Source organism: Chlorocebus sabaeus, chromosome 1 (assembly GCF_047675955.1).
Source record: "Chlorocebus sabaeus isolate Y175 chromosome 1, mChlSab1.0.hap1, whole genome shotgun sequence".
In the NCBI taxonomy this organism is placed as follows: domain Eukaryota; kingdom Metazoa; phylum Chordata; class Mammalia; order Primates; family Cercopithecidae; genus Chlorocebus; species Chlorocebus sabaeus.
This window is the reverse complement of record NC_132904.1, coordinates 6,305,228-6,329,413: the sequence shown is the minus strand read 5'-3', so window position 1 is coordinate 6,329,413 and position 24,186 is coordinate 6,305,228. Positions and strand designations below refer to the sequence as shown.

At 41.4% G+C, this 24,186-nt stretch overlaps 1 protein-coding gene across 8 annotated transcripts in view; it reads right to left on the bottom strand.

The window, feature by feature from the left end:
* Positions 1 to 24,186, bottom strand: part of KMT5B (lysine methyltransferase 5B) — a 58,950-nt gene that overhangs the window by 21,356 nt on the left and 13,408 nt on the right. For 3 of the 8 annotated variants that reach the window (XM_007961632.3, XM_037998936.2, XM_007961692.3), the window contains exons 2-4: positions 14,189 to 14,424; positions 9,717 to 9,864; positions 4,103 to 4,171 (exon numbers count right to left, since the gene is read on the bottom strand). In XM_007961632.3, coding sequence (XP_007959823.1) covers positions 4,103 to 4,171; positions 9,717 to 9,864; positions 14,189 to 14,348 — 377 coding nt within the window. In that variant the 5' untranslated portion in view covers positions 14,349 to 14,424. Of the gene's footprint in view, positions 1 to 3,440; positions 4,172 to 9,716; positions 9,865 to 13,031; positions 13,803 to 14,188; positions 14,425 to 24,186 lie in introns of those variants that run through there. The other 5 variants (XM_037998934.2, XM_007961922.3, XM_007961773.3 and 2 more) reach the window with 5 other exon arrangements.

The following is a 24,186-nucleotide window of genomic DNA, read 5'->3' as shown; positions in this document are numbered from 1 at the left end:
TGCCTCAGCCTCCCATGTAGCTGGGATTACAGGCGTGCGCCACCATGCCCAGCTAATTTTTGTATTTTTAGTAGAGACCATGTTGGCCAGGCTGGTCTTGAACTCCTGACCTCAAGTCATCTGCCCACCTCAGCCTCCCAAAGTGCTGGGATTACAGGTGTGAGCCACTGTGTCTGGCTTGCTGGGGTAGAACTGAAAATACTCCTATTGTAGAATCAGCCATAATGATGTCTTCAGAATATTATACCATTAGGTCCATATTAATGCATGATGCAGTCATGGTCCAAGCAAGACAATATTTGTGAACCCCTCATTCTAAAGCTGTGTTTTCAGTAAAACATGTACTATAAACTTACTCACACTTAATTTCAAATTTTCTTTTCATATCAATTTCATAAAGCTAATTCTCCCAACCAAAGTTTTTATTAAAAAAAAAAAGTTTTATTTTATTTTCATAAAGCTAATTCTCCCCGGATTATGGCCAGGTGTGGTGGCTCTCGCCTATAATCCCAGCACTTTGGGAGGCCAAGGCGGGTGGATCACGAGGTCAGGAGATCAAGACCATCCTGGCCAACATGGTGAAACCCCGTCCCTACTAAAATGCAAAAAATTAGCCAGGCGTGGTGGCACACGCCTGTAGTCCTAGCTACTCAGGAGGAGGCCGAGGCAGGGGAATTGCTTGAACCCGAGAGGCAAGTTTGGAGTGAACCAAGATCACGCCACTGCACTTCAGCCTGGTGACACAGTGAGACTCCGTCTCAAACAAAACAAAACAAAACAAAAATAAAACATCCAACAGAAAAAAGGAATCACAGATTGACATTCAAATAAAATACATTAAGAAAAAATACTAGTGGTTCAGGAGAAAAAAATATGTGTCTTACTCTGACATTTAAAATTGTACATTTCATAAACCTGAATATGCTAAAATTGAGAAGATGTAGCACAAACTCCAGCAAAGGAAGCATTCAGCAGAATTGTTTTCCTAGAGAAGCTATCATACATGCATTCATAGTATTTCAGTAAGATTTCAAGCCACAATATTTCATCAAGGATTATTAGGTGCTGTGTTGTGTATACAGTGGCATATGAAGTGCTATGGTGAAAAATACAAGAGAAGACATGGCCACTGTTCTTGAATGGAAAATGTAATTGGGACTAAAAGACATATATATGCATCAAACAATTAAGCAAGCCATCAATATGCAAATGCATGTTAATATGCTAAAAACTACATTGCTATAGCACCTGAAAGTATGGAAATTATAACTAGGGTGTCAAATGTACGTGGGAAAGGTTTAAGAAAAGCACATTACAGGCAGGGAAGAATCAAAAAGAAGGAAGAGTGAGGGGAAGTCTAAGCAGAAGATCTTAATAAAGCTGGATCCAAAGAGTTGACCAGGGTCAGCTAGTTAGCAATAATAAAGTGAACTACCAGAATCAGGAAGAGGAAAGACACGAGGTCCTGAACAGCTATAATACTGTTTACTGCACAGGATCACTGGAAGACTTCAGGTATATTAATGCATACTGATCCTACCAGGAGCTTACTAGCTACAGGCTCTAGTCATGTTTTGTTCTGTTTTAAATTCAGTAATCCTGAATTCTCACAACTATTAGCAGAACCATCTGAGAGTTCAAACATATCCTAAAGGTAATACTGAATGAATGAATGGGGCTCTATTTTCCATTTTCAATCAACTAGTATACAAGCCTCTATAGACAGATAAATGCAAGTCCTTTAAAAAATTCAGAACATCTTACTAGGCTATCGATATATGGTGTCAGAGAACCACCAAGAAAATAAAGAGCTGCAGAACTGGGAAAGCATCCACACATCCATACTAAACTACTTGCAGCCATCACAGTTGATTGTGTCAAGATGCCATCTCTAAGACATTCAACTGAAACCATTCTTGCTGCAATCCTACACCACATGGTTATTTGCATATGAAGGACAGATAAGACAACAAAGAAGCTCCCAGCTAAGGCATGACCCATCAAGCAATATGCAATATGGAATGGTGGGAAACAGATAACCCATGTTTTATGTGGCAATCAGAAAAGCAATAGTTCACTTTAAGCAAATGCAATAAATTATCCATGCCGTTAAATGACAGGGCTACAAATGACAGAAAGGGCCAAGCTATCTTTACACATTCAATGTGAAAGTGACCAATGGGAACATTATACAAAAATTATAGACCTGGAATGAAACTTGGCTATTTTTAATAGGCTTTATGTGTGTTCTATGCTTCCTGAAACAAGTTCATTCCTATCTAAAAATGCCTTCAGGTACCTTTAGTTTTGTTTACTTTTTATTCATAATGCCAAACAATTTATAGGCTGAAAACCAACACAAAATAGTCAACTCTTGATTTAGAAGCATTCTGCCTACCTTCCCTGTGTTGACTTGTTTCCGCTTTCCTGACTTTATTGCCTCAAACATAAATAAAATCCCTGAAACTATCCCTTGCTACCCCCATAGCAAGAACCTCTATTTCACTGAAACTATAAGTTGCTGTCCCAAACCTGTTAAAACTTACTGTCACAGTTGGCTGCTATGGGCATGAAATGACAGTGAGGAAAAGGGGGAAGAAAACGGTTATAGGTGCAGACAGGCAGGAGATGAGACAGTTTTCAATAATCCTACAGAAGTATGTAAAAGTCAGCTGGCTGACAGTCCAAATCAAATCCCATTATAACAAATACTGTGGAAAACAGAAGTTAAGACTGTTACACCTTAGGGCCAGTGCAAACGCACTGAGAACCTTAGGGGAATTTTTTTTTTCCTATTATTGAACAGAAAAATACCCTCTCCCCTTAACCACCATCACTCTAAATCTCCCACATAAACTGCATAAAACTATCCTTTTACTCTGGCACTTAAAGGCCAGATAATTTAGAACCACCCTTTTGTTCCACAAATGAGGAAAATAAGGCCCAACAAGGATCAGCAGATGGCCAGTGACTTAAGGCTGATGAAGGGAAGACCTGGGATTTACCCTGGCCTTTCTGGTTCCTGTTACATGACCTGGCTCAAGAAAGCCTTCCTCACATTGTTTCATGATTAGAAGAGGATTTAACTTGCGTTTGCCATCGAGCATCAGCACTGGGTCCAGCCAGAGAGCTCTAGCTTGTATACTGACAATACAGTGGAAAGGATGGATGCAAATGTGAATTTTAAGATTTAGTATTTGGGTGGGTGGCGGGTGGCAAGGGAGGCAAGAAAAACAGGTATTCGGCATTTCCAAATCAATATGCCCCGTCCTCCCTCCCTTAACAGAAAATTTGTTACTTTAAATCAACCAAACATATCTATTTTTTCTCTTCTTACACTTCTGATCAATGGCTGGTATAAGAAAAACAAAAATGTCATTTACAATTGGTTATTATTAAAGGGGCAGGAAAAAAACATATGAATTCACACTCCCACACACCTGTTCCCCACTCTTTCCAGAGACTCACTTCCCAGGTTTTCTTGCTATTTGGTTTTTCTGTCTCCCCACTGTGGCAGTGAAGAAAAGTTGTAGACTGTATTAGCTGTGCTACTGTGCCCTTCATTAGCATGCACAATCAAAAGCTGACTGGAGGGGTGGGGAACAGGAAGGGGAACAGAAAAAAGGGAGACAGGGAAGGAGAGAGGAAGAGAGAAAAATGCTCAAATATTTAAGATATAAAATAAAACCATGAGGCAACATAGTGAACACATTTCCCCCTCTGAAGAAAGTTTAGCTGTAAATCGACAGTTTGTAGACGCTGAGCAAGTAGTCACAGAGCAGCTCTTCATTCCTTCTTGACCTGAAAATAAACAAGAACCAAAAACATACCTGGCTGAGTCCTGCAATCAGTGCTCAGCTAATCACATGGAGTGACTCCTGATCTTTTGATGAATGATTTGTTTCTCTTAAAATCACCCTGTTATGAAGTACAAGTGGTTTTTTAAAAAATACAACTATTATCAAACTACTTTAAAAGGTTTGTAAAATGTTCTAAAACTCTAATTTATGCTGACACTTCAACTTACTCAACATAAAAGAACATTTTAAAAGGCTGGAATGGGTTAGTCAGTATCTCATTGTTTGTAACACACACTACCTACCTCACAGGGTTGTTGTGAGAAAAACTGTCAGATTTTGAAAAATGCCTTGAGCTCCTCGAAGGAAAGGCGCTATATAAATGCAAAAACAAACAACAAAAATAAAAAGCTATTTGTATAATCTGTACTTGTAATTTCTAAACAGACTTACAATATTCGTTGTTGCAAAAATCTTTAAAACTCTGTGATACTTAAGAACTTTAAGATGCCACGGGTGGGCGTGGCAGGATAGAAGCCATGCTGAAATTCTCTGCTTCCCATAGAATACACCTTACCATGAAGTTAGACGCTTTGAAAACGTTCTTTACGGATTCTAGTCAAGCACTTAATTTTAAAGTGGTATTTAAAGTGATTCATACTTTAATATCCAATAGTGGATATGAATAATCAAATACATATATAAGCAAAATAAAAATCAGATGGTTACAGCAGTAGAAAGATGAGTAAGGACTGTACAGGCTGACGTTCTGATTAGAAACACGAAGAAAAGTTCCAAAGAGAAACTCAGTGTCCTGACTCTGCTGATGTTTAAATGCTGTCTCCTGCTCAGCTCACTGCTAGCCTGAGTCTCCTTCAGCCTCAAAAAGGGGGCATTACTGAAAGCATTGATCCCTTTCTTACAATATCCCGCTCCCACTCCATTTAAAAATCAGAAGTATAAACAACAACTATTTTTTTCTTGTTAAAAAGAAAAATTTAGGTTTCATAATTGACAAAAGTCAATTAAGTTCAAATTTCTCCCAAAAAATTGAAATTAGCATTTTGTTTGTACTATTTCTAAGTATTCACACTACAACTCTCGCTTGTTAGTAAATATAAGGATATATTAAGATTAAAACCTATGCACTCAAAATATAGCCAGTTTTGAAAATTATCCAATCATTAAACATCTACTGTTTTTCTTTTTTTTTTTGGAAGCAACAGAGTCTCACTCTGTTGCTCAGGTTGGAGTGCAGTGGTGTGATCTCGGCTCACAGCAACCTCCGCCTCCCAGGTTCAAGTTATTCTCCTGCCTCAAACTCTTGAGTAGCTGGGATTATAGGTGCACACCACCACGCCTGGATAATTTTTGTATTTTTAGTAGAAATGGGGTTTCACCATGTTGGTCAGGCTGGTCTCGAACACCTGACCTCGCGATCTACCTGCCTCGGCCCTCCAAAGTGCTGGAATTACAGGCATGAGCCAACACGCCCGGCCTAAACATCAACTGTTTCTAAACATTCTTCCTGTTGGTAGACTGAAAGAAGTAAAAGGAAGGCAAAAGAGTATAAAAAAGAGAAACTGAAAAGTGACAAATTACAGGTGCATAAACATGAACAAAGAGTGCACTATTCGAGGAATAGGTAGAGAGCTTAGAAAATTAAAATCCAACAGCAGAATATCTTCTCATCACTTCTTTTGCACCCCAAAGAGAGTCCATAAACTAGTAACTTGAGAGGTATTTATTATCAGTTTTCCTTATTTTCTAAATCCACATTCTAGTAAATTCTTGCTCAAAAGATGAAGAGCTAGAAGGGATAGTTTTATTTTCAAGTAAATTCACTAAGGTTAAATGAAAACATGTATCTTTCACCAAGATTAACGTAAAGGTCATTAATAAAGTTTCTGTTCCCAAATATCAGTGTACACAAGAGTGTAGAAACACACATAAACCGAACACTCTGGTGGGAAGTGGACAGGATGTCCCCTGCACTGCCACACCAGCCTGAAGTACTGGCATTGCTACGAACCCAGCCTGCTCTAACCAGGGAAGTAGAATCGTCTGTACCTCCACAGGTTATTTTAGGAACTGTATAATTAAATGTTGCACTAAAAAATATTTAAAAAATGATTTCTTCTGCAAGTTTAACCAGATTTAATTTTAGATGCTTCAATTTCTATGGGGAAAAATCTTACGCACTGGATGCATTTTAATTTAGGAGTCCTCAGTTATAGTAATGTCTTGAGTTCTAAAAGTATTTGTGTGGTAATCCTGAAGTTTACATTTATGACTACATGGTTTTATGTGAGCCCTAGGAAACGCCTGCTAAGATATTTTTAGCAACTTATCACATCACAACGAAACTGAGAGGCCAGATGGTTTAGGACCTAACTATTCCAAGTGTAGTCGGGGAGCTTGTTAGAAATGCAGAATCTCAGGCCCCACCCCAAAGCTGCTGAATCAGAACCTGCATTTCAACCAACTCCCAGGTGACTCTCACGTAAACTAATTACGAGAAACAAGGGTATAGGAGGACTTTTATAGAAAATTGGAGTGTTTCCTTTTTTTTGTTTTTTTTGATACAGGGTTTCACTCTGTGGCCCAGGCTGGAGTGCAGTGGTGCGAATACAGCTCACTGCAGCCTCGAGCTCCTGGGCTCAAGTGATCCTCCCACCTTGGCCTCCCAAAGTGCTGGGATTACAGGCATGAGCCACTGCAGCAGAAAACTGGAGTATTTACTATTGCAGATGCCAATAACAGGCAGCCTTCTGGAATACGGCACGGGGATTTTAGAGTACATGAAGTTCTGTCATAAGCCACTAAAACTTTCATTGTAATTTTTTTTTTTTTTTTTTTTTTGAGACCGAGTTTCACTCTTGTTGCCCAGGCTGGAGTGCAGTGGCATGATCTTGGCTCACTGCAACCTCCGCCTGCCGGGTTCAAGCAATTCTCCTGCTCTCAGCCTCCCAAGTAGCTGGGATTACAGGCATGCGCCACCATACCTGGCTAATTTTGTACTTTTAGTAGAGATGGGGTTTCTCCATGTTGGTCAGGCTGGTCTCGAACTCCCGACCTAAGGTGATCTGCCCACCTCAGCCTCCCAAAGTGCTGGGATTACAGGTGTGAGCCACTGCACCTGGCCCATTGTAATTCTGATGTAACACTTTCTAAAATGTTTTATATGCTTCCATATCTTGATAATAAGGCATAATCAACATAACTTTCTTAATGATCCCAGGTCAAGATTCTGGGCCTTTGTGGTGACTTTCTGAATGCCACTAAACTATTGTGTCAGAGTGATTCATTCACACATTCACATTTCTTAACTCAGAAAAAAACAAAAAAAAAAACAAAAAAACCACTGGGGGTGCTACAGGGCGACAAATATCAGCATCTTCTAGGAGAAGAATGAGCACTGGTCTCATGTTCAATGGGCAAAAAAAAAAAAAAAAAGAAAATGGACTTAAAATAATGAAAATTAGTCTTTTTTTTTTTTTTTTTTAAAGCTGGAGTCTCACTCTGTTGCCCAGGCTGGAGTGCAGTGGCACGATCCCGGCTCACTGCAACTTCCACCTCCCAGGTTCAAGGGATTCTCCTGCTTCAGTCTTCTGAGTAGCTGGGACTATAGGTGCATGCGGCCACATGCAGCTATTTTGTATTTTTAGTAGAGACGGGGTTTCAGCATGTTGGCCAGGCTGGGTTCGAACTCCTGAGTTCAGGTGATCCACCCGCCTCAGCCTCCCAAAGTGCTGGGATTACAGGCGTGAGCCACTGCGCCCAGCCCTGTATCTTTTTTTTGAGACAGTCTCACTTTGTTGCCCAGGCTGGGGGGCAGTGGTGTAATCTTGGCTCACTGCAACCTCTGTCTCCTGGGTTCATGTGATTCTCCTGCCTCAGCCTTCTGAGTAGCCAGGACTACAGGCATGCACCACCACGCCCAGCTAATTTTTGTATTTTTAGTAGAGATCGGATTTCACCATGTTGGCCAGGCTGGTCTCGAACTCCTGACCTCTGGTGATCCACCCAGCTCGGCCTCCCAAAGTGCTGAGATTACAGGCATGAGTCACTGCGTTCAGCCTGGATCTTAATCAATCAGGGCATCTAATGGCAGTCATTTGGCAGGGAACTGTTTAAATAGTCTCCCAACTCCATTTCCAATATTTCACACCTTCATTTTAGTAGGCAAAGATATATGATAGAAAATTTTATGGCCAGGCACAGTGGCTCATGCCTATAATCCCAGCACTTTGGCAGGCCAAGGCAGGCAGATCACCTGAGGTCAGGAGTTCGAGACCAGCCTGGTCAACATGGTGAAACCTTGTCTACACTAAAAATACAAAAATTTGCTGGGTGCAGTGGCGCAAGCCTGTAATCCCAGCTACTTGGGAAGTTGAGGCAGGAAAATCACTTGAACACGGAAGGTGAAGGTTGCAGTGAGCTGAGATAATGCCACTGCACTCCAGCCTGGGCAACAGAGTGAGACTCTCTCTAAAAAAGAAAAAAAAGAAAAAAAATTATGAAAAAAACAAAAGCACGTTTTTAGCTGAATTACTTCTTTTGGACTTAGACTATAATTGGTAAGTGAAGCATATATAGTAAGTGAAGCATATAGTATCTTAATCTAGCAAGGGATAAAATTAAAAGGGAGGAAACAGGACACAAGACTTTCCTCCAATTACCTGTACTCACCAATTTCTACCTCTCCCAACTACTGATTAGTGACTATCTACGTGGGTATCAAGATCCCCCAAGGCTGTCACTGAAATTGGAGCTATATAACAACCCCAGTCCGGGTATGATGGGGATGAACTGGCTCTATCTTCTAAATCTCTGCTGTTATGCTTTCCCACCACACTAAAAAACCTTTTGCCATAGAAGTTAAGACATAAAGCATAAAGCAAAGTTGCAAAGTTCTGACCTGTTTGGTGGCAGAAACATTTGTGAAATGATCTAATGGTCTTTTTTGAGGGAGAAATGATATTTAAGAGAATTAGAGAGAGACCTCAGCTGTTAAAACATGACAGATTTCAAGATTAATGTAATAATGTTTTTTATATACAGCATTTGGTACTCAAACACTTACACATCCACTTTCTTACCTGTATACTGAATATAAACATGTCTTTAAAACTATTCACTTTTAACAATGATTAGCTGAATCCCAAAGATTAAACATGATGACAAAATTTCCCATCTCTACAGAGACAATGTGTAAGAGAAAAGTCTACAATAAAATCAAGAAAAAAAGGGACATATCCTACTTTAATTGGAAACAATCATACATTTTCAAGGTTTTATAGGATGCTTGTCAGATTTTTCTTTTCGGTGAGGTAACTGTCATCACTTTTTTTTTTTCCAGATAGAGTTTCACTCTTGTCACCCAGGCTGGAGTGCAATGGCATGATCTCGGCTCACTGCAACCTCTGCCTCCCGGGTTCAAGTGGTTCTCCTGCCTCAGCCTCCCAAGCAGCTGGGATTACAGGCGTGCACCACCATGCCCGGCTAATTTTTTTTGTACTTTTAGTAGAGACGGGGTTTCACCGTGTTGGTCAGGCTGGTCTCAAACTCCTGACCTCAGGTGATCCACCCACCTCGGCCTCTCAAAGCGTGGGGATTACAGGCGTGAGCCACTGCGCCCGGCATCATCAACTTCTAAAATAGAACATGAGGATGCTCCTCCAGCTTTATATGTTGATAGAAATGTTCTGAGGTAAAATAAGAACATAGAGTTAGAACTGACAAGATTCCTGGAGTCTTGTTCTCTGCTTCTCTTGGCTCACACACAGAAAACCCTTCCACTGCAAAGAACTTTCCTTTACTGTCATTTTAAATTTTGAGCAAAAGTAAAATTAGCCATCTACGTTCTTGAATTCAACATCATCATCTGTTCCATTCAGGATAAAGACTGAAAATTACCTAGTATTCATTTTGTGTGTTTGAAAACCTAAATAGGGATCAAGAACCAAACTGGTTGCTAGGTCATCATTTTCACAGAGTTCCTTGGCAGACATTCCAGAAGATGGTACATAGCGACTCTGTCCTTCAAATCCCGAGTTACCATTACCTGTGAAAAGCAAAAGCAAGAAAAATTACTCAAATTGAAAACTACTTAAATCTGCCTTAAAAATTCTTTAGCCGCACTGACCATTCAAGCTGGTAATAAAGAACTGAAAAATCAATCAGTTTTAGTAATTAAGAATGTAATAACCTTTCCATAAGACAGAAAACCAAATGCAGTAAACCATCTCCATTACTGAGAGTATTTTGGTTAGCAGGTAGTAACAGCAGGTTCCAAAGGTTCGCAAGAACAGGGTCTGCGTAGTTGTGAGAATTTGGTTCAAATGCTTGGCTCTCCCCCACCCCCTTCTCTCCAAGGAACACTGAGAAACAGGGGACGGGAGGATGTTCACTATTTTAACAAGTCAGTACACAGGGCCATTACAGATAGGACTGGGGTGAAAAGGCAAGAGGAACACAAGATAGTTTTTGCAAGAAGTGCCAGAACTCCAGATCTCAAGTATCAAAAGGAATCTCATGAAGTTTGGCTTCCTGCTTTTGGGCAGGTGAATGATTATTATCCTCACTTTGCAGGAAACTGAGGCACAGACAAAAAGAAACTTGCCCACAATTCCAGAGCTGGGTAGTAGAAGTGGGGAAAGAAGTAGAGAGAGAATGACAGACCTATTTCTACTGACCTCTGTTTGAAGCAATTTTGAATGAATGGATAAAAATAGAGACTCAAATATGTAACTGAAATAATTGGGTTTAACTGTGGAAGAAAAGCAATGTAAAGAAGGAAACAAAGGCCAAGTTATAAGAAGTTTCATCAGAGTTGATTAAGTTTGATGTATGTGCCACTGACAGTCCTTCCATGGACTTAGCACATAGTTTACGGAGGACAACAGCAATATAACTCTCAGGCTCTCAAAACTAAAACAGGGAAGAATGAAACACAGAGTAAAGTTTAACCTTTTCATCTACGTTTTCACAGAACAAATAGTTAAATGTAAGTTCCTGCCAAGGGCAGACATATGATTCTGCAATCAAATTATTTGTATGTAGCTATGTGAAAAGCTACCAACGTTGTTAAATTTTTTGTAACAGCATAATAGCTTTATTGAAATACAATTCACAAATGATACAATTCACTTTTTTTTTTTTTTTTTTAAGACAGGGTCTTGCTCTGTCACCCAGCCTGGAGTACAGTGGCATGATCACAGCTCACCGCAGCCTCGAATACCTGGGCTCAAGGAATCATCCTGCCTCAGCCTCCCTAGTAGCTGAGACCACAGGCATGCATCACCAAACCTGGTTAATTTTTGTATTTTTTTGTAAAAATGGGGTCTCACCATATTGTCCAGGCTGGTCTCGAACTCCTGGGCTCAAGCCATCCTCCTGCCTCAAGTCTCCCAAACTGCTGGGATTACAGGCATGAGCCACCAAGCCCAGTCTTTTTTTCACACAGGCATTTACAAGTATAAATTTCCCTCTAAACCACTGTTTTGGCTGCATCCTATAAATTTTAGTACGTTTTATCTTTCTTTTCATTCACCTCAAAATGTTTTCTGATTTCCTTTTTGATTTCTTCTTTGACCCACTGATTACTTAGAAGTGTGTTTCATTTCTATATGTTTGTGAAATTCCCAAATTTCCTTGTTAATTTCTAATTTTCCTCCATTGAAGTCACAGAACATACCTTTTATTATTTCAATCCTTTTAAGTTTATTGAAGCTTGTTATACGGTCTAGCATATGGTCTATCCTGGAGAATGTTGCACTCGCACTTGAGATGAATGTGTATTCTGATGAGGTTCTAAAGATGTCTGTTAGCTCTCATTGGTTTACAGTGTTAAGCTGTTCTATCCATTATTAAAAGTGGCATATCAAAGTCTCCAAATTATTGCTGAATTGTTGATTTTTCCCTTCAATTTTGTCAGTTTTTGTTTCCTGTATCTTAAGGCTCTGCTGCTGGGAAAGTCACTCATTGTATCTGAGATGGGGCACTGCTCTGTGCTCTCCCATTTCTCCTCATCGCTGGCTCTCTTTCTGCACCATTCTGGCCCAATAACATTCAGTGTAAGGCTATGTTATCTTCACACTCCGGTTTTCCCAACGTAGCCTTCTATATTTATCTATGCTTGGTGAAGTGTAACCAACGTAATGGCCATTTTCTTTTTTTTTTGAGACGGAGTCTTTCTCTGTCGCCCAGTGGCGCAATCTCAGCTCACTGCAAGCTCTGCCTCCAGGGTTCATGCCATTCTCCTGCCTCAGTCTCCCAAGTAGTTGGGACTACAGGTGCCTGCCACCACACCCGGCTAATTTTTTATTTTTTTATTTTTTATTTATTTATTTTTTTGAGACGGAGTCTCGCTCTGTCGCCCAGGCTGGAATGCAGTGTCCGGATCTCAGCTCACTTCAAGCTCCGCCTCCCGGGTCTACGCCATTCTCCTGCCTCAGCCTCCCGAGTAGCTGAGACTACAGGCGCCCGCCACCTCGCCTGGCTAGTTTTTTCTATTTTTTTTAGTAGAGACGGGGTTTCACCGTGTTAGCCAGGCTGGTCTCGATCTCCCAACCTCGTGATCCGCCCGTCTCAGCCTCCCAAAGTGCTGGGATTACAGGCTTGAGCCACCGCACCCGGCCAATTTTTTATATTTTTAGTAGAGACAGGGTTTCACCATGTTAGCCAGGATCGTCTCGATCTCCTGACCTTGTGATCCACCCACCCTGGCCTCCCAAAGTGCTGGGATTACAGGCGTGAGCCACCACACCCAGCCTGTAATGGCCATTTCTAAACTTTTTTGTTTGTTTTTGAGACAAGAGTCTCGTTTTTTTTGCCCATGCTGGAGTGCAGTTGTGTGATCTCAGCGCACTGCAACCGCTAACTCCTGGGCTCAAGTGATCTCTCCAACCTCAGCTTCTCAAAGTAGCTGGGATCACAGGTGTGCAACACCATGACTGGCTAATTTTTCTGTAGACACAGTATTTTTCGTAGACATGGAGTTTCACCATGTTGCCCAGGCTGGTCTCAAACTCCTGGACTCAAGAAAATCCATTCACCTTGGACTCCTAAAGTGCCGGGATTACAGGTGTGAGCTACCATGCCCAGACGCATTTTCTAAATTCTTGTGTATCTATAACAATTCAACCAATTAAAACGGTTTTGCACTGTGATACACAAAAGGAGGCCAACAGTGATTTGCTAAAAAGCTTAAGATATGCCTAGTTTACTGACCAGAATGAATACACCCTGATGTGATCACTGTGTTTCTCAATTCTTCACGTTCACGCTAGCTACTAAGGAGTGAGGCAGGACAAGGGTGCATGCGGCCAGCAGCCTCAGGAGTGAGTGGTGTCCATGCAGAGTACTAACTCATTCGGTCTTGCCTCTTCCTACTCTTGTCCTGAGCAGGAATTCTGTCTGGTTTCTACAGCAACAGTGACCTGATCTGAAATGGAAAGGTTAAGGGTAGCCTGGGCCCAATGAGTCGCATAAACCCTAAAAGGTAAGAAGGAAATCAATCAGAACTGGATTCAATCTGAAACTACAGAAAAACCACAGGCTAATCCAAATCCCTGGAAACAGGCCAACGCCAATCTGAATTAAGGATATTCAAAAGTGGCTAGATTCATGTTAGAAAAAGAAGAAAAGCTGTCCTCTTTAACATGACATACATTTGGACATATAGCTGCCTAGTTAGGTATACACTTGTCCTCAGTCATTTTACTACTTTTAGAGGAACTACAAAATACGCACCAAATCCACAACTTCCTGAACCCTTAAAAAGCAGCCTCTTTCCCACCAAGAGGTATAGAGGAAATAAAGTAACTTAGCAGCAGTGTTTCACTGTCAGGATGAACAACTGTCTACCCTGTATAAATGGAATAAATTGCTACGATTTGTGAGGCTGCCCTAAAGCAGTCAGTTCTATCCACCCTCCATTCTACTTACGCAAATTACATAAGTAGAATTAAATAAGTTGGCATCATTATTCATATTATTCCATGAAACATTTGTGGAAATTAGCAAAGAAGAAGTACATACCTATACTTATAACTATTAAAAAAATACAGGTTAACCTGTAAGAAGTTCAATTAAAATTTTAAAAATTTAATAAGACATATCAACCATTCAGGAATAAATTCTACAAAATATAAAGTAAGAGAAAAGCATGATTAAAATAATTATATGAAGCATTAAACTTGAGTTTTATATATTGTTTGATGAGAATAAAAATTGACACAACTTTGAGAGTAAAAAGACTATATTGTTAATTATGAAAATGCAAAAAATTATTTAAGACAAAAGAAAACAGAATATACATTACAAACTGGAAAGAATTACTACCCCATATCACAATTAGAACATTGAAGGTTTAAGTGTGTACATACATCTGCTCGACCTCCTCTCGACTGCATTTTTGCCAGCCTTCAGGGTGTCCTTCCCCGTGTGCTGTAATTTTGATTGATTCTGCTGATGGTCATTAGACAACTTGCCTCCATTTCTCCTGCCATTCACCACCATGTTCTTGGATTCTCCCAACCACTTCATACCCACAGACAGCCTGACCCAGGTGCATTTAGTCACTCTCTTCAAATAGCTTAGAGAATACTTTCAATGTTCTCTCCTAACAGAAACAAAATATGAAAAACAAAACAAAATGGGGAGGTAAATACATGAAAGATCATGCTAAACAGACCCTTGAGAAAGATATATAATATTAAAAGGACAGTCATTCACAGCATAATGATGTTTTGGTCAATGACAGACCACATAAACAATGGTGGTTCCATAAGATTATAACAGAGCTGGACATACACTTCATAAAATTCGTATTGCCTAGTATTTACTATATTATACTTTTTTATTGTTATTTTAGAGTATATTCCTTCTACTTTTTTTAAAAGTTAACTATAAAACAGCCCCAGGCAGGTTATTCAAGAGCATTCCAGAGGAAGGCACTGTTATCACAGGAGATGACAGCTCCATGCATGTTACTGCCCCTGAAGACGCTCCAGTGGTACAAGATACAGAGGGAGAAGACAGTGATATGGATAATCCTGACCCTGTGTGGGCTGAAGCTAACGTGTGTGACCTGTGTCTGTTTTTAATAAAAACATTAAAAAATTAAAAGTAGGAAAAAGTTTATAGAACAAAGATATTTAAAAAAGAATATAGTTGGGTATGGTGGCTCATGCCTGTAATCCCAGCACTTTGGGAGGCCATGGCAGGTGGACTGCTTGAGTCCAGAAGTTGAGACCAGCCTGGGCAACATGGCAAGACCCTGCCTCTACAGAACATAAAAAAGTGAGCCAGGTACAGTGCTGCGTGAGCCTGTGGTTCCAGCCACTTGAGAGGCTGAGATGGGAGGTCACGCCTGCAGTGAAGCCATGATTCCAACACTGCACTCCAGCCTGGGTGACAGAGCAACCCTGTCTCCCAAAAAAGAAAAGAAAAGAGTAAGTATATTTTTGTGTCTTTTTGTCTGTTTTTTGAGACAGTCTCACTCTATGGCCCAGGTTGGAGTGCAGCAGCATGATTATGGCTCACTACAGCCTCAAATTCCAGGGCTCAACCCATCTTCCCACTCAGCCTCTCAAGTAGCTAGGACTACAGGCAGGAGCCACCACATCCAGTTCATTTTAAAACTCTTTTTTTTTTTTTTTTGGTAGAGATGGGGTCTCACTATGTTGCCCAGACTGGTCTCCAACTCCTGGCCTCAAGCAATCCCTCCACCTTGGCCTCCCAATGTGTTGGGATTACAGGTATGAGCCACTGTGCTTGCTAAGAAAGAATACACATTCATTTATTTGAGACAGGGCCTTGCTCTGTCGCCCAGGCTAGAGTGCAGTGGCGCCATCTCTGCTCACTGCAACCTCCACCTCCCAGGTTCAAGCGATTCTTCTGCCTCAGTCTCCTGAGTAAGTGGGATTACAAGTGTGTGCCACCACACTTGGCTAATTTTTGTACTTTTCGTAGAGATGGGGTTTTACCATGTTGGCTAGGCTGGTCTTGAACTCCCAACCTCAAGTGATCCACCTGCCTCGGCCTCCCAAAGTGCTGGGATTACAGGCGTGAGCCACTGCGTGTGGCCTGAACATATTTTTGTATAGCTGTATGTGTTTGTATTTTAAGCCAAGTGTTACCATAGAAGAGTCAGAAAGTTAAACAAAAAAAAACCTTTATAAAGTAAAACAGTTACAACAAACTAAGGTTAATTATTGAAGAAACATTTCAAAATAAATTTAGTGTAGCCTAAGTGTACAGTGTTCACAGAGTCTACAGTAGTACATATGTACTAGGTCTACACAATTACCACCCACTCACTCACTCACACACCCAGAGAAACTTCAAATCCTGCAATCTCCATTCATAGAAGTACCCTTTACAGGTGTACCATTTTAAAATCTTTTATTCCGTATTTTTACTGTACTTTTATGTTTATGTGTGTTTAGATAACAGCACTGTGTTACCAGTGACTACAGTAGTCAGTACAGTAACATGCTGGACAGGTTAGTACCCTACGAGCAACGGCCCGGGTGTGTAGCAGGCTAGACTACCTAGGTTTGTGTAAGTATACTCTATGACATCTGCAAGACAACAAAACTGCCTAACCTCACATTTCTAGAATGTGTCCCTGAGACACACTCTATGAGTGCCCTCTATGATATCTGCATGATGATGAAATCAACTAACCTCACATTTCTCAGAATGTGTGGTATCCCTGTCACTAAACAACGCATGACTATAATTTAATAAATGATGTCTCCGCTCTTTAAAGACAATCTTGGCTCTCCCCAGTCATATGATGCCTGCTCAGGAATACAGTGGCCCCAGACTGAGCAGAATGTAAACGACAGAAGGTAGGGGCTCATTCTGACTTGTTCCTTGCTTGTGTTTAGAATAGTACTGACAAACAGCAGGTGCTCAACAAATATTTCTTTCAGTAAACAGTAAGAACTGTCTTTGCTCCTTATTATACTGATATCTAGGTACAGCTCTATCATCTGCTCAAATCACATGTTTTGGTAATGCTCTGAACTGGGTGAGTAAACTACAAGGAAGTTATTTATCTCCTTTGTTCCAAGGCAAGCTTAGGAAAAGGCATCTATGCTAAGCTTTGTCCATCACAGTAAGAGACTCCTAACTGTTATGCTGGCTACTCATCACCACAAACAAAACTGAGCAGACGGACAAGAGTAAGGAAAGTAAAGGACTCCGTATCTTTTTGTTGTTGTTACTTTGAATTCACTGTTCTAGATATTTAAGAAACCAATACTCAGATATCAAAGTAGTGCCCATCTGGAAATGTCTACCTTATCATTCCTTCACAATGGCAACAAAACTGAGAAGCTACTGTATTTGGTAATATAAATGTATCCCTTACTATCTGAATTTGGGAACCGACTGATACGAATAGTGGGGGATGCTTGTAATTTATAATGACCTTTGGAAATGAGGATATTATACATCGCATTCATTACTAACGGAATGAGAAAAAGGATGTCCATGATCCCACCTCATTAAGGAATTATAGGCCGGGCGCGGTGGCTCAAGCCTGTAATACCAGCACTTTGGGAGGCCGAAGTGGGTGGATCACGAGGTCAGGAGATCGAGACCATCCTGGCTAACATGGTGAAACCCCGTCTCTACTAAAAAATACAAAAAAAAAAAACCTAGCCGGGCGTGGTGACGGGCGCCTGTAGTCCCAGCTACTCGGAGGCTGAGGCAGGAGAATGGCGTAAACCCAGGAGGCGGAGCTTACAGTGAGCCGAGATCGCGCCACTGCCCTCCAGCCTGGGTGACACAGTGAGACGCCGTCTCAAAAAAAAAAAAAAAAAAGGAATTATGTGTTAGTGTAAGTCAGACTAAAAAGGCCCTACGATAAAGTGCAAAAATACAGAACTTCAGAGCCAGAGCTGCCTTAACATCACCAGTGTGATGCCTTCAATATACAAACAAAACTGAGACCACATGCCTGAAGCCACATGATCCGCCTGCAGCAGTCTCATGAGTAGAACCCAGCACTGCTGCCCAACAAATTCTCAACTACACCAGACGCAGGTCAATTTCCTTTCCACAAACACATAGAAAAGTACAAATGATAAATTACTTTGAAGTATTCACAAAAATACATGCCTGGACATACCTTTAATGATACTCAACACAAACACAAAACATGAATTTTTACTTGATGTCAGATCTCTTTCCTGTTACAGGAATATCTGTGTGAGTTCACTGGAGGGTAAGACGTGCATGTGAGCAGCATGCTTAGGGGAATGGCAAAAAAGAAAATCTGATTAATGCTGAAGACAACTTTACAATTGTTTTCTAACATGAATTTTTCTTTTGGTTCCCTCACTGTTTAAGTTCAATTATAGTATTTAACTTTTAAAGTGCCTTTTGTTTTTTCTTGTAGGTGTCACTAAATAGCCTTGTAGCTATTCTACATCAGTTATAAGAATTTTTCAATTATTAAATTTTACCAAATTTAACATTAAAACCGCTCATTAATGATCATGTATCTTACACTTAGGAGAAAAGGCGTAGAACTCAAGAGCAATATACCTTTTTTTTTTTTCCCAAGGAGACAGGGTCTTGCTCTGTCACCCAGGTTTGAGTGCAGTGAAGTGATCATGGCTCACTGCAGTCTCAAAGGCCCAGGCTCAAGCGATCCTCCGCCTCAGCCTCCCAAAGTGTTAGGATTACCAGCATGAGCCACCACACTCAGTAAGAGCAGTATACTTTTGAGGTATAAAGTACAAAGAAAGCTTGAGAAAAAGAGCAATGGGTGGTCCATTGCGAGTCTTGGATCTTGGATCCCCGCAGTTTTGCACAACACTGTTATCTATGGACTCTAAAATGGACTTCATTTAAAGAAACCCATGGGGCCGGGCGCAGTGGCTCAAGCCTGTAATCCCAGCACTTTGGGAGGCCGAGACAGTGGATCACGAGGTCAGGAGATCGAGACCATCCTGGCTAACACGGTGAAACCCCATTTCTACTAAAAAAATACAAAAAACTAGCCGGGCGAGGTGGCAGGTGCCTGTGGTCCCAGCTACTCAGGAGGCTGAGGCAGGAGAATGGCGTGGACCCGGGAGGCGGAGCTTGCAGTGAGCTGAGATCCGGTCACTGCACTCCAGCCTGGGCGACAGAGTGAGACTCCATCTCAAAAAAAAAAAAAAAAAAAAAAAGAAAAGAAACCCATGGAACAGTAATAGAAACATAAAGCAATATGAATTGTGGCATTTGAATCCTAGCACTTGGGGAGAGCATCAAGTACCTTTTTTTTTTTTTTTTTTTTTTTTGAGACAGAGTCTCGCTCTGTTAGCCCAGGCTGGACTGCAGTGTCCACAATCTTGGCTCACTGCAACCTCCGCCTCCCAGGTTCGCTATTCTCATGCCTCAGCCTCCCAAGTAGCTGGAATTACAGGTGCGCACCACCATGCCTGCCTAATTTTTGTATTTTTTAGTAGAGACCAGGTTTCACCATGTTGGTCAGACTGGTCTTGAACTCCTGGCCACAAGCTATCCTCCCACCTTGGCCTCCCAGTGCTAGGATTTCAGGTATGAGCCACCATGCCCGGCCAAGGGTTCAAAAATTATAGCCTACCATCACAATGCATTCAAAATTTGAGTTTGAATAACCTCATCAAGACTTAGATCTCTAAAAGCTTCAAGTTTCATCTGCATTAAAGCTCTTCATCATTGAGCCATCTCACAAAAATAAAAGCTTAAAGGGACTAAAATCCGTGACTACATTCCATTTTATTTCCCTTCCTCAGTTTTCTTCAATTTCCTTGACCTCTAGGGTCTTTCATATTACTTATGTTCCTTTAGACAAGAGCCAAAGAAACAGCGCTTTCTGAAAAAATGGATGTTCTGTGACTGTAAGCTTTCATTGGTAGAGAAGCATAAACTTGGCATGATAAATTTAGAATTAGGTTTTTTGTTGTATCCTATAAAAAGCTGCATTAACAACAAGCAAATGGGCCAGGTGGTGGCTCATGCCTATAATCCTGGCTCTTTGGGAGACCAACGCAAGAGGATTGCTTGAGGCCAGGAGTTTGAGACCAGCCTGGGCAACACAGCAAGACCTCAATGCTACTAAAAGTAAAAATTAAAAAATTAGCCAAAGATGGTAGTCACAGCTACTCATGAGGCTGAAGTGGGAGGATGGCTACGGCCCAGGAAATTGCAGATGCAGTGAGCCATGAGCATGCCATTACACTGCAGCCTGGACGACAGAGTGAAAAAAAAGAAAATGATGAAGTGGTACATATATATAAATGTATTTTACATTTCAAGTTAGATTATACTCTCAGAAGCTATGTGGTTTAGAGAAAACAGACCTCAATAAAAGTTGAGGGCTCCTATCCTACCTCTGTCTCTTACTAGGCAGTTGGTAATTGGGAAAGTCACTTAACCCCTCTGAACACCATCTCTTTGCCTAATTCCTTAAGTCCCAGTTCAGTGTTCACATCCTCTAGGAAGTGTTCCTTGACCTTCACTGCCAAATCTAGTTATATATTTATGCTACAAAACTTAGGTGAAAGCCCTTATGTGACTATATTGTTTAAGGGTCTGCTTCCTTAATTAAGAGTTCCTAACGTTAAGAACCTATTTTTCTTATCTCTGGCCCTAGTGTATCTAGTATACCACACAGTATATCCTAGAGGCACTCAACTAATGAAATAAATAGGCTGTAATCTAAACTGCATCATAGAAACTATATTTCTGCATTTAAAAAAAACCTGTAAATTAAAGATACTGCCTGACCTCTTCAAATCCTCTCCTTTCTCAAGATGTCCATGGTGTTAAAGCGGGTGAGAGAAGCTCCTGCACAGATAAAAATAGGGCAGGAATCACAGCAGATACCATCACTAAGTTCCCTACCACTTGCCATTATACTTTCTGGTTTACTCCCTAGTCCTTGACCCTCCAGAAAAAAGAACCAGGACCACGAAAAGTGCTTTTGGTCCTTTAGGAAATCATCTGTAGAATGCGATGTTTAACACACAACTTACAGATAATGATGTAACAATGTATTTTTAGGCTTCTCAGGAGTACTAATATTCCTAAAAAATAAGACATGAAGCATAATTACATGAAATAGAAACAAAATATGTGGAATAGAAAGACTATCCATGGAGAGTCTTTTTTTTTTTTTTTTTTTGAGACGGAGTCTGGCACTGTCCCCAAGTTAGAGTGCAGGGGCGTGATCTCCGCTCACTGCAACCTCCACCTCCTGCGTTCAAGCGATTATCCTGCCTCAGCCTCCCGAGTAGCTGAGACTACAGGTGCGTGCCACCACACCCAGCTAATTTTTTTTGGTATTTTAGTAGAGACGGGGTTTCACCATGTTGGCCAGGATGGTCTCGATCTCCTGACCTCGTGATCCGCCTGTCTCGGCCTCCCAAAGTCCTGGGATTACAGGCGTGAGCCACCGTACCTGGCCATGGAAAGTCTTTAAGTCTCAACCAAGACGTCCACTCCAGAGAGAAAGCAGAAAATCTGGGGATGAGGCCCAGCAATCCATGTTGTAATAAGACCTCCAGGTGATGCAAGCTCCAGTGTGAGAGCTATTGCTCTAATTTACTCATTCATTCATTTTATCATGTTAGGGCTAAGAATAGATACAAAATTTTAAGAAAAACTATGGAATAAAAAATTAAGGAAATTATAATATATCAACCAAACATTTTTCTGAGAATTAGGAAAGGTTCACCAATAAATCACTTTAGTAATAGCAAACTTTGGCTCAATTCATGGAACACAGACTGAGACCCACTCTAATGTATACATAATTTAACCTAAATGTGGGTTAATGATCCAAACTGGAACAAATCTGTGCCCTCGGGTCTCATTTATATTGTGGTCAACTGATATTATTTGAACCCAAAGTACTTTAATGTAACAGGCACTTCTGTCAATCACAGAACATGGCTAAATTTCACTAGTATGAATGCACTGCACATGTCTGGATGTAGCCTAGCAGACAGAGATTCTCCACATGTCCATATGATAAAAGCTATCCAAAGACCTTTCTTTCTTTCTTTTTTTTTTTTTTTTTTTTGAGATGGAGTCTCACTTTGTTGCCCAGGCTGGAGTGCAGTGGTGCCATCTCCGCTCACTGCAAGCTCCGCCTCCCGGGTTCACGCCATTCTCCTGCCTCAGCCTCCCGAGTAGCTGGGACTACAGGCGCCCACCACCACGCCCGGCTAATTTTTTGTATTTTTAGTACAGATGGGGTTTCACTGTGTTAGGCAGGATGGTCTCGATCTCCTGACCTCGTGATCTGCCCGCCTTGGCCTCCCAAAGTACTGGGATTACAGGCGTGAGCCACTGTGCCCGACCCCAAAGATCTTTCTTAAGCTGATAAATGAAACATTTGTAAAAACAATTCTAATGAAGCTATCAATAATTTGGGGGCTATTTAAAAAAATTTTTGCTCAAAATGAATACATATTCTACTAATGATCCGGTCATCATTTGTTCTGCCCTCCTAAGTGTGGAATCTGTTCTTGCTGGCAAGATCTTCCCTCTAAGGCTGCAAACTTACACATTAAATGTAGTGACAGGATTTTAAAAAGCTAACACACGTCGATACCGTAGTAGAGTATAGACAAATAGGGGTTGAAAACACTGGGTAGAGGCCAGACGCAGTGGCTCACGCCGGTAATCCCAGAACTTTAGGAGGCCAAGGCGGGCGGATCACCTGAGGTCAGGAATTTGAGACCACCCTGGACAACATGGTGAAACCCCGTTGCTGCTAAAAATACAAAAATTAGCCAGGCGTGGTGGCGCACGCCTGTAATCCCAGCTACTCGGGAGGCTGAAGCAGGAGAATAGCTTTAACCCGGGAGGCAGAGGTTGCACTGAGCCAAGGCTGTGCCACTGCACTCCATCCAACCTGGGCGACACGGTGAGACTGTGTCTCAAAAGAAGAAAGAAAACCGAAACAAAACACCGGGTGGATAGCAAAGCCTAAAATACTTCATGGCTACCACAGAGGTGCCCCCTCCCAACAAACAAACAAGGGTGCAGACTTCCATGGAACATAGCTGGCTCACGTGGAAATGTCCCATGGTCATGGTTTGGCTGACACACTCAGAGCTTATTAGCCACTGACTACATTTAGTAGTAAAAATTGCCTCAATTTTGTCCCAAATTATTAGGAAAAAAATTTCAAGAAAGTACTGACTTTTTTTTTTTTTTTTTTTTTTTTTTTTTTTTGAGACAGAGCCTTGCTCTGTCGCCCAGGCTGGAGTGCAGTGGTGCAATCTTGGCTCACTGAAGCCTCCGCCTCCCGGGTTCAAGCGATTCTCCTGCCTCAACCTCCTGAGTAGTTGTGACTACATGTGCCCGCCACCACGCCCGGCTGATTTTTATTTTTAATAGAGATGGCGTTTCACCATGTTAGCCAGGCTGGTCTCGATCTGCTGACCTTGTGATCTGCCCGCCTCAGCCTCCCAAAGTGCTGGGATCACAGGCATGAGCCACCGCACCCGGCCATTACTGACCACTTCTTAAGTGGCATATTAGCTTGGTGCAAAAGTAACTGCGGTTTTTGCTTTTTTTTTTTTTTTTAAGTTACAAATCCTGTTCTGATTTCCCAATATAAAAATGTCAGGAAATTTATTAGACATCTACTATATTCCAGACACTGTTGCAGGCACTGAGGATATAGCATGGAACAAATCAGGCTGTGCCCTCATCTGTGCTTATATTCTAATGGAAAAAAGCACTACGAAATAATAAATTAATGAATAAATGCCAGCACCTTTTGGGAGAACAAGCCATTTATGGTGGCAGGGAGTGTTTCAGGTGGAGAAGGAGGATGATAGTGGCTACTTCCTAAGAGAGCAAGGGATGTGAGGGGACAGCCAGGAAGGAAGCATGCAGTAGACAAAGGGAAGGGCAAGCACAAGGTGCAGAGGCTGGTGCAGCTGGGGCAAATATGGGCGAGAGTGGGAGGATGAAGTCAGAGAGGCTGCCACAGGGAAGAAGGGCTTCAAAGCCACTGCTGAGACTTGGGCCTTTACTCCCAGTGAGACGGAAAGCAGAGGAGTGACATGATCCAACTCACAGTTTTAAAGGACCATGCTGGCAGCTTGCTACATGCTACTTTAAAAAAGCAGTTCTAATGAAACTACAAATAATTTCCAGGACAAGAGAATGCAGGGAGACATTAGTAGTAGTAGTAGTCTATTTACTAACTGATTACTGCTGTAAAACCAGAGGAGAACTAGTGGTTGCAGCAGCAGAGGTGGCAAGAAGTGGTTGGCTTCGAGATCTTTTCTGAAGGTTCTGCTGATAGTTAGGAATTGCTGACAGACTGACTGTGGGTGTTAGAGAAAGAGGACTCAAACATACCTCCAAATGAAGA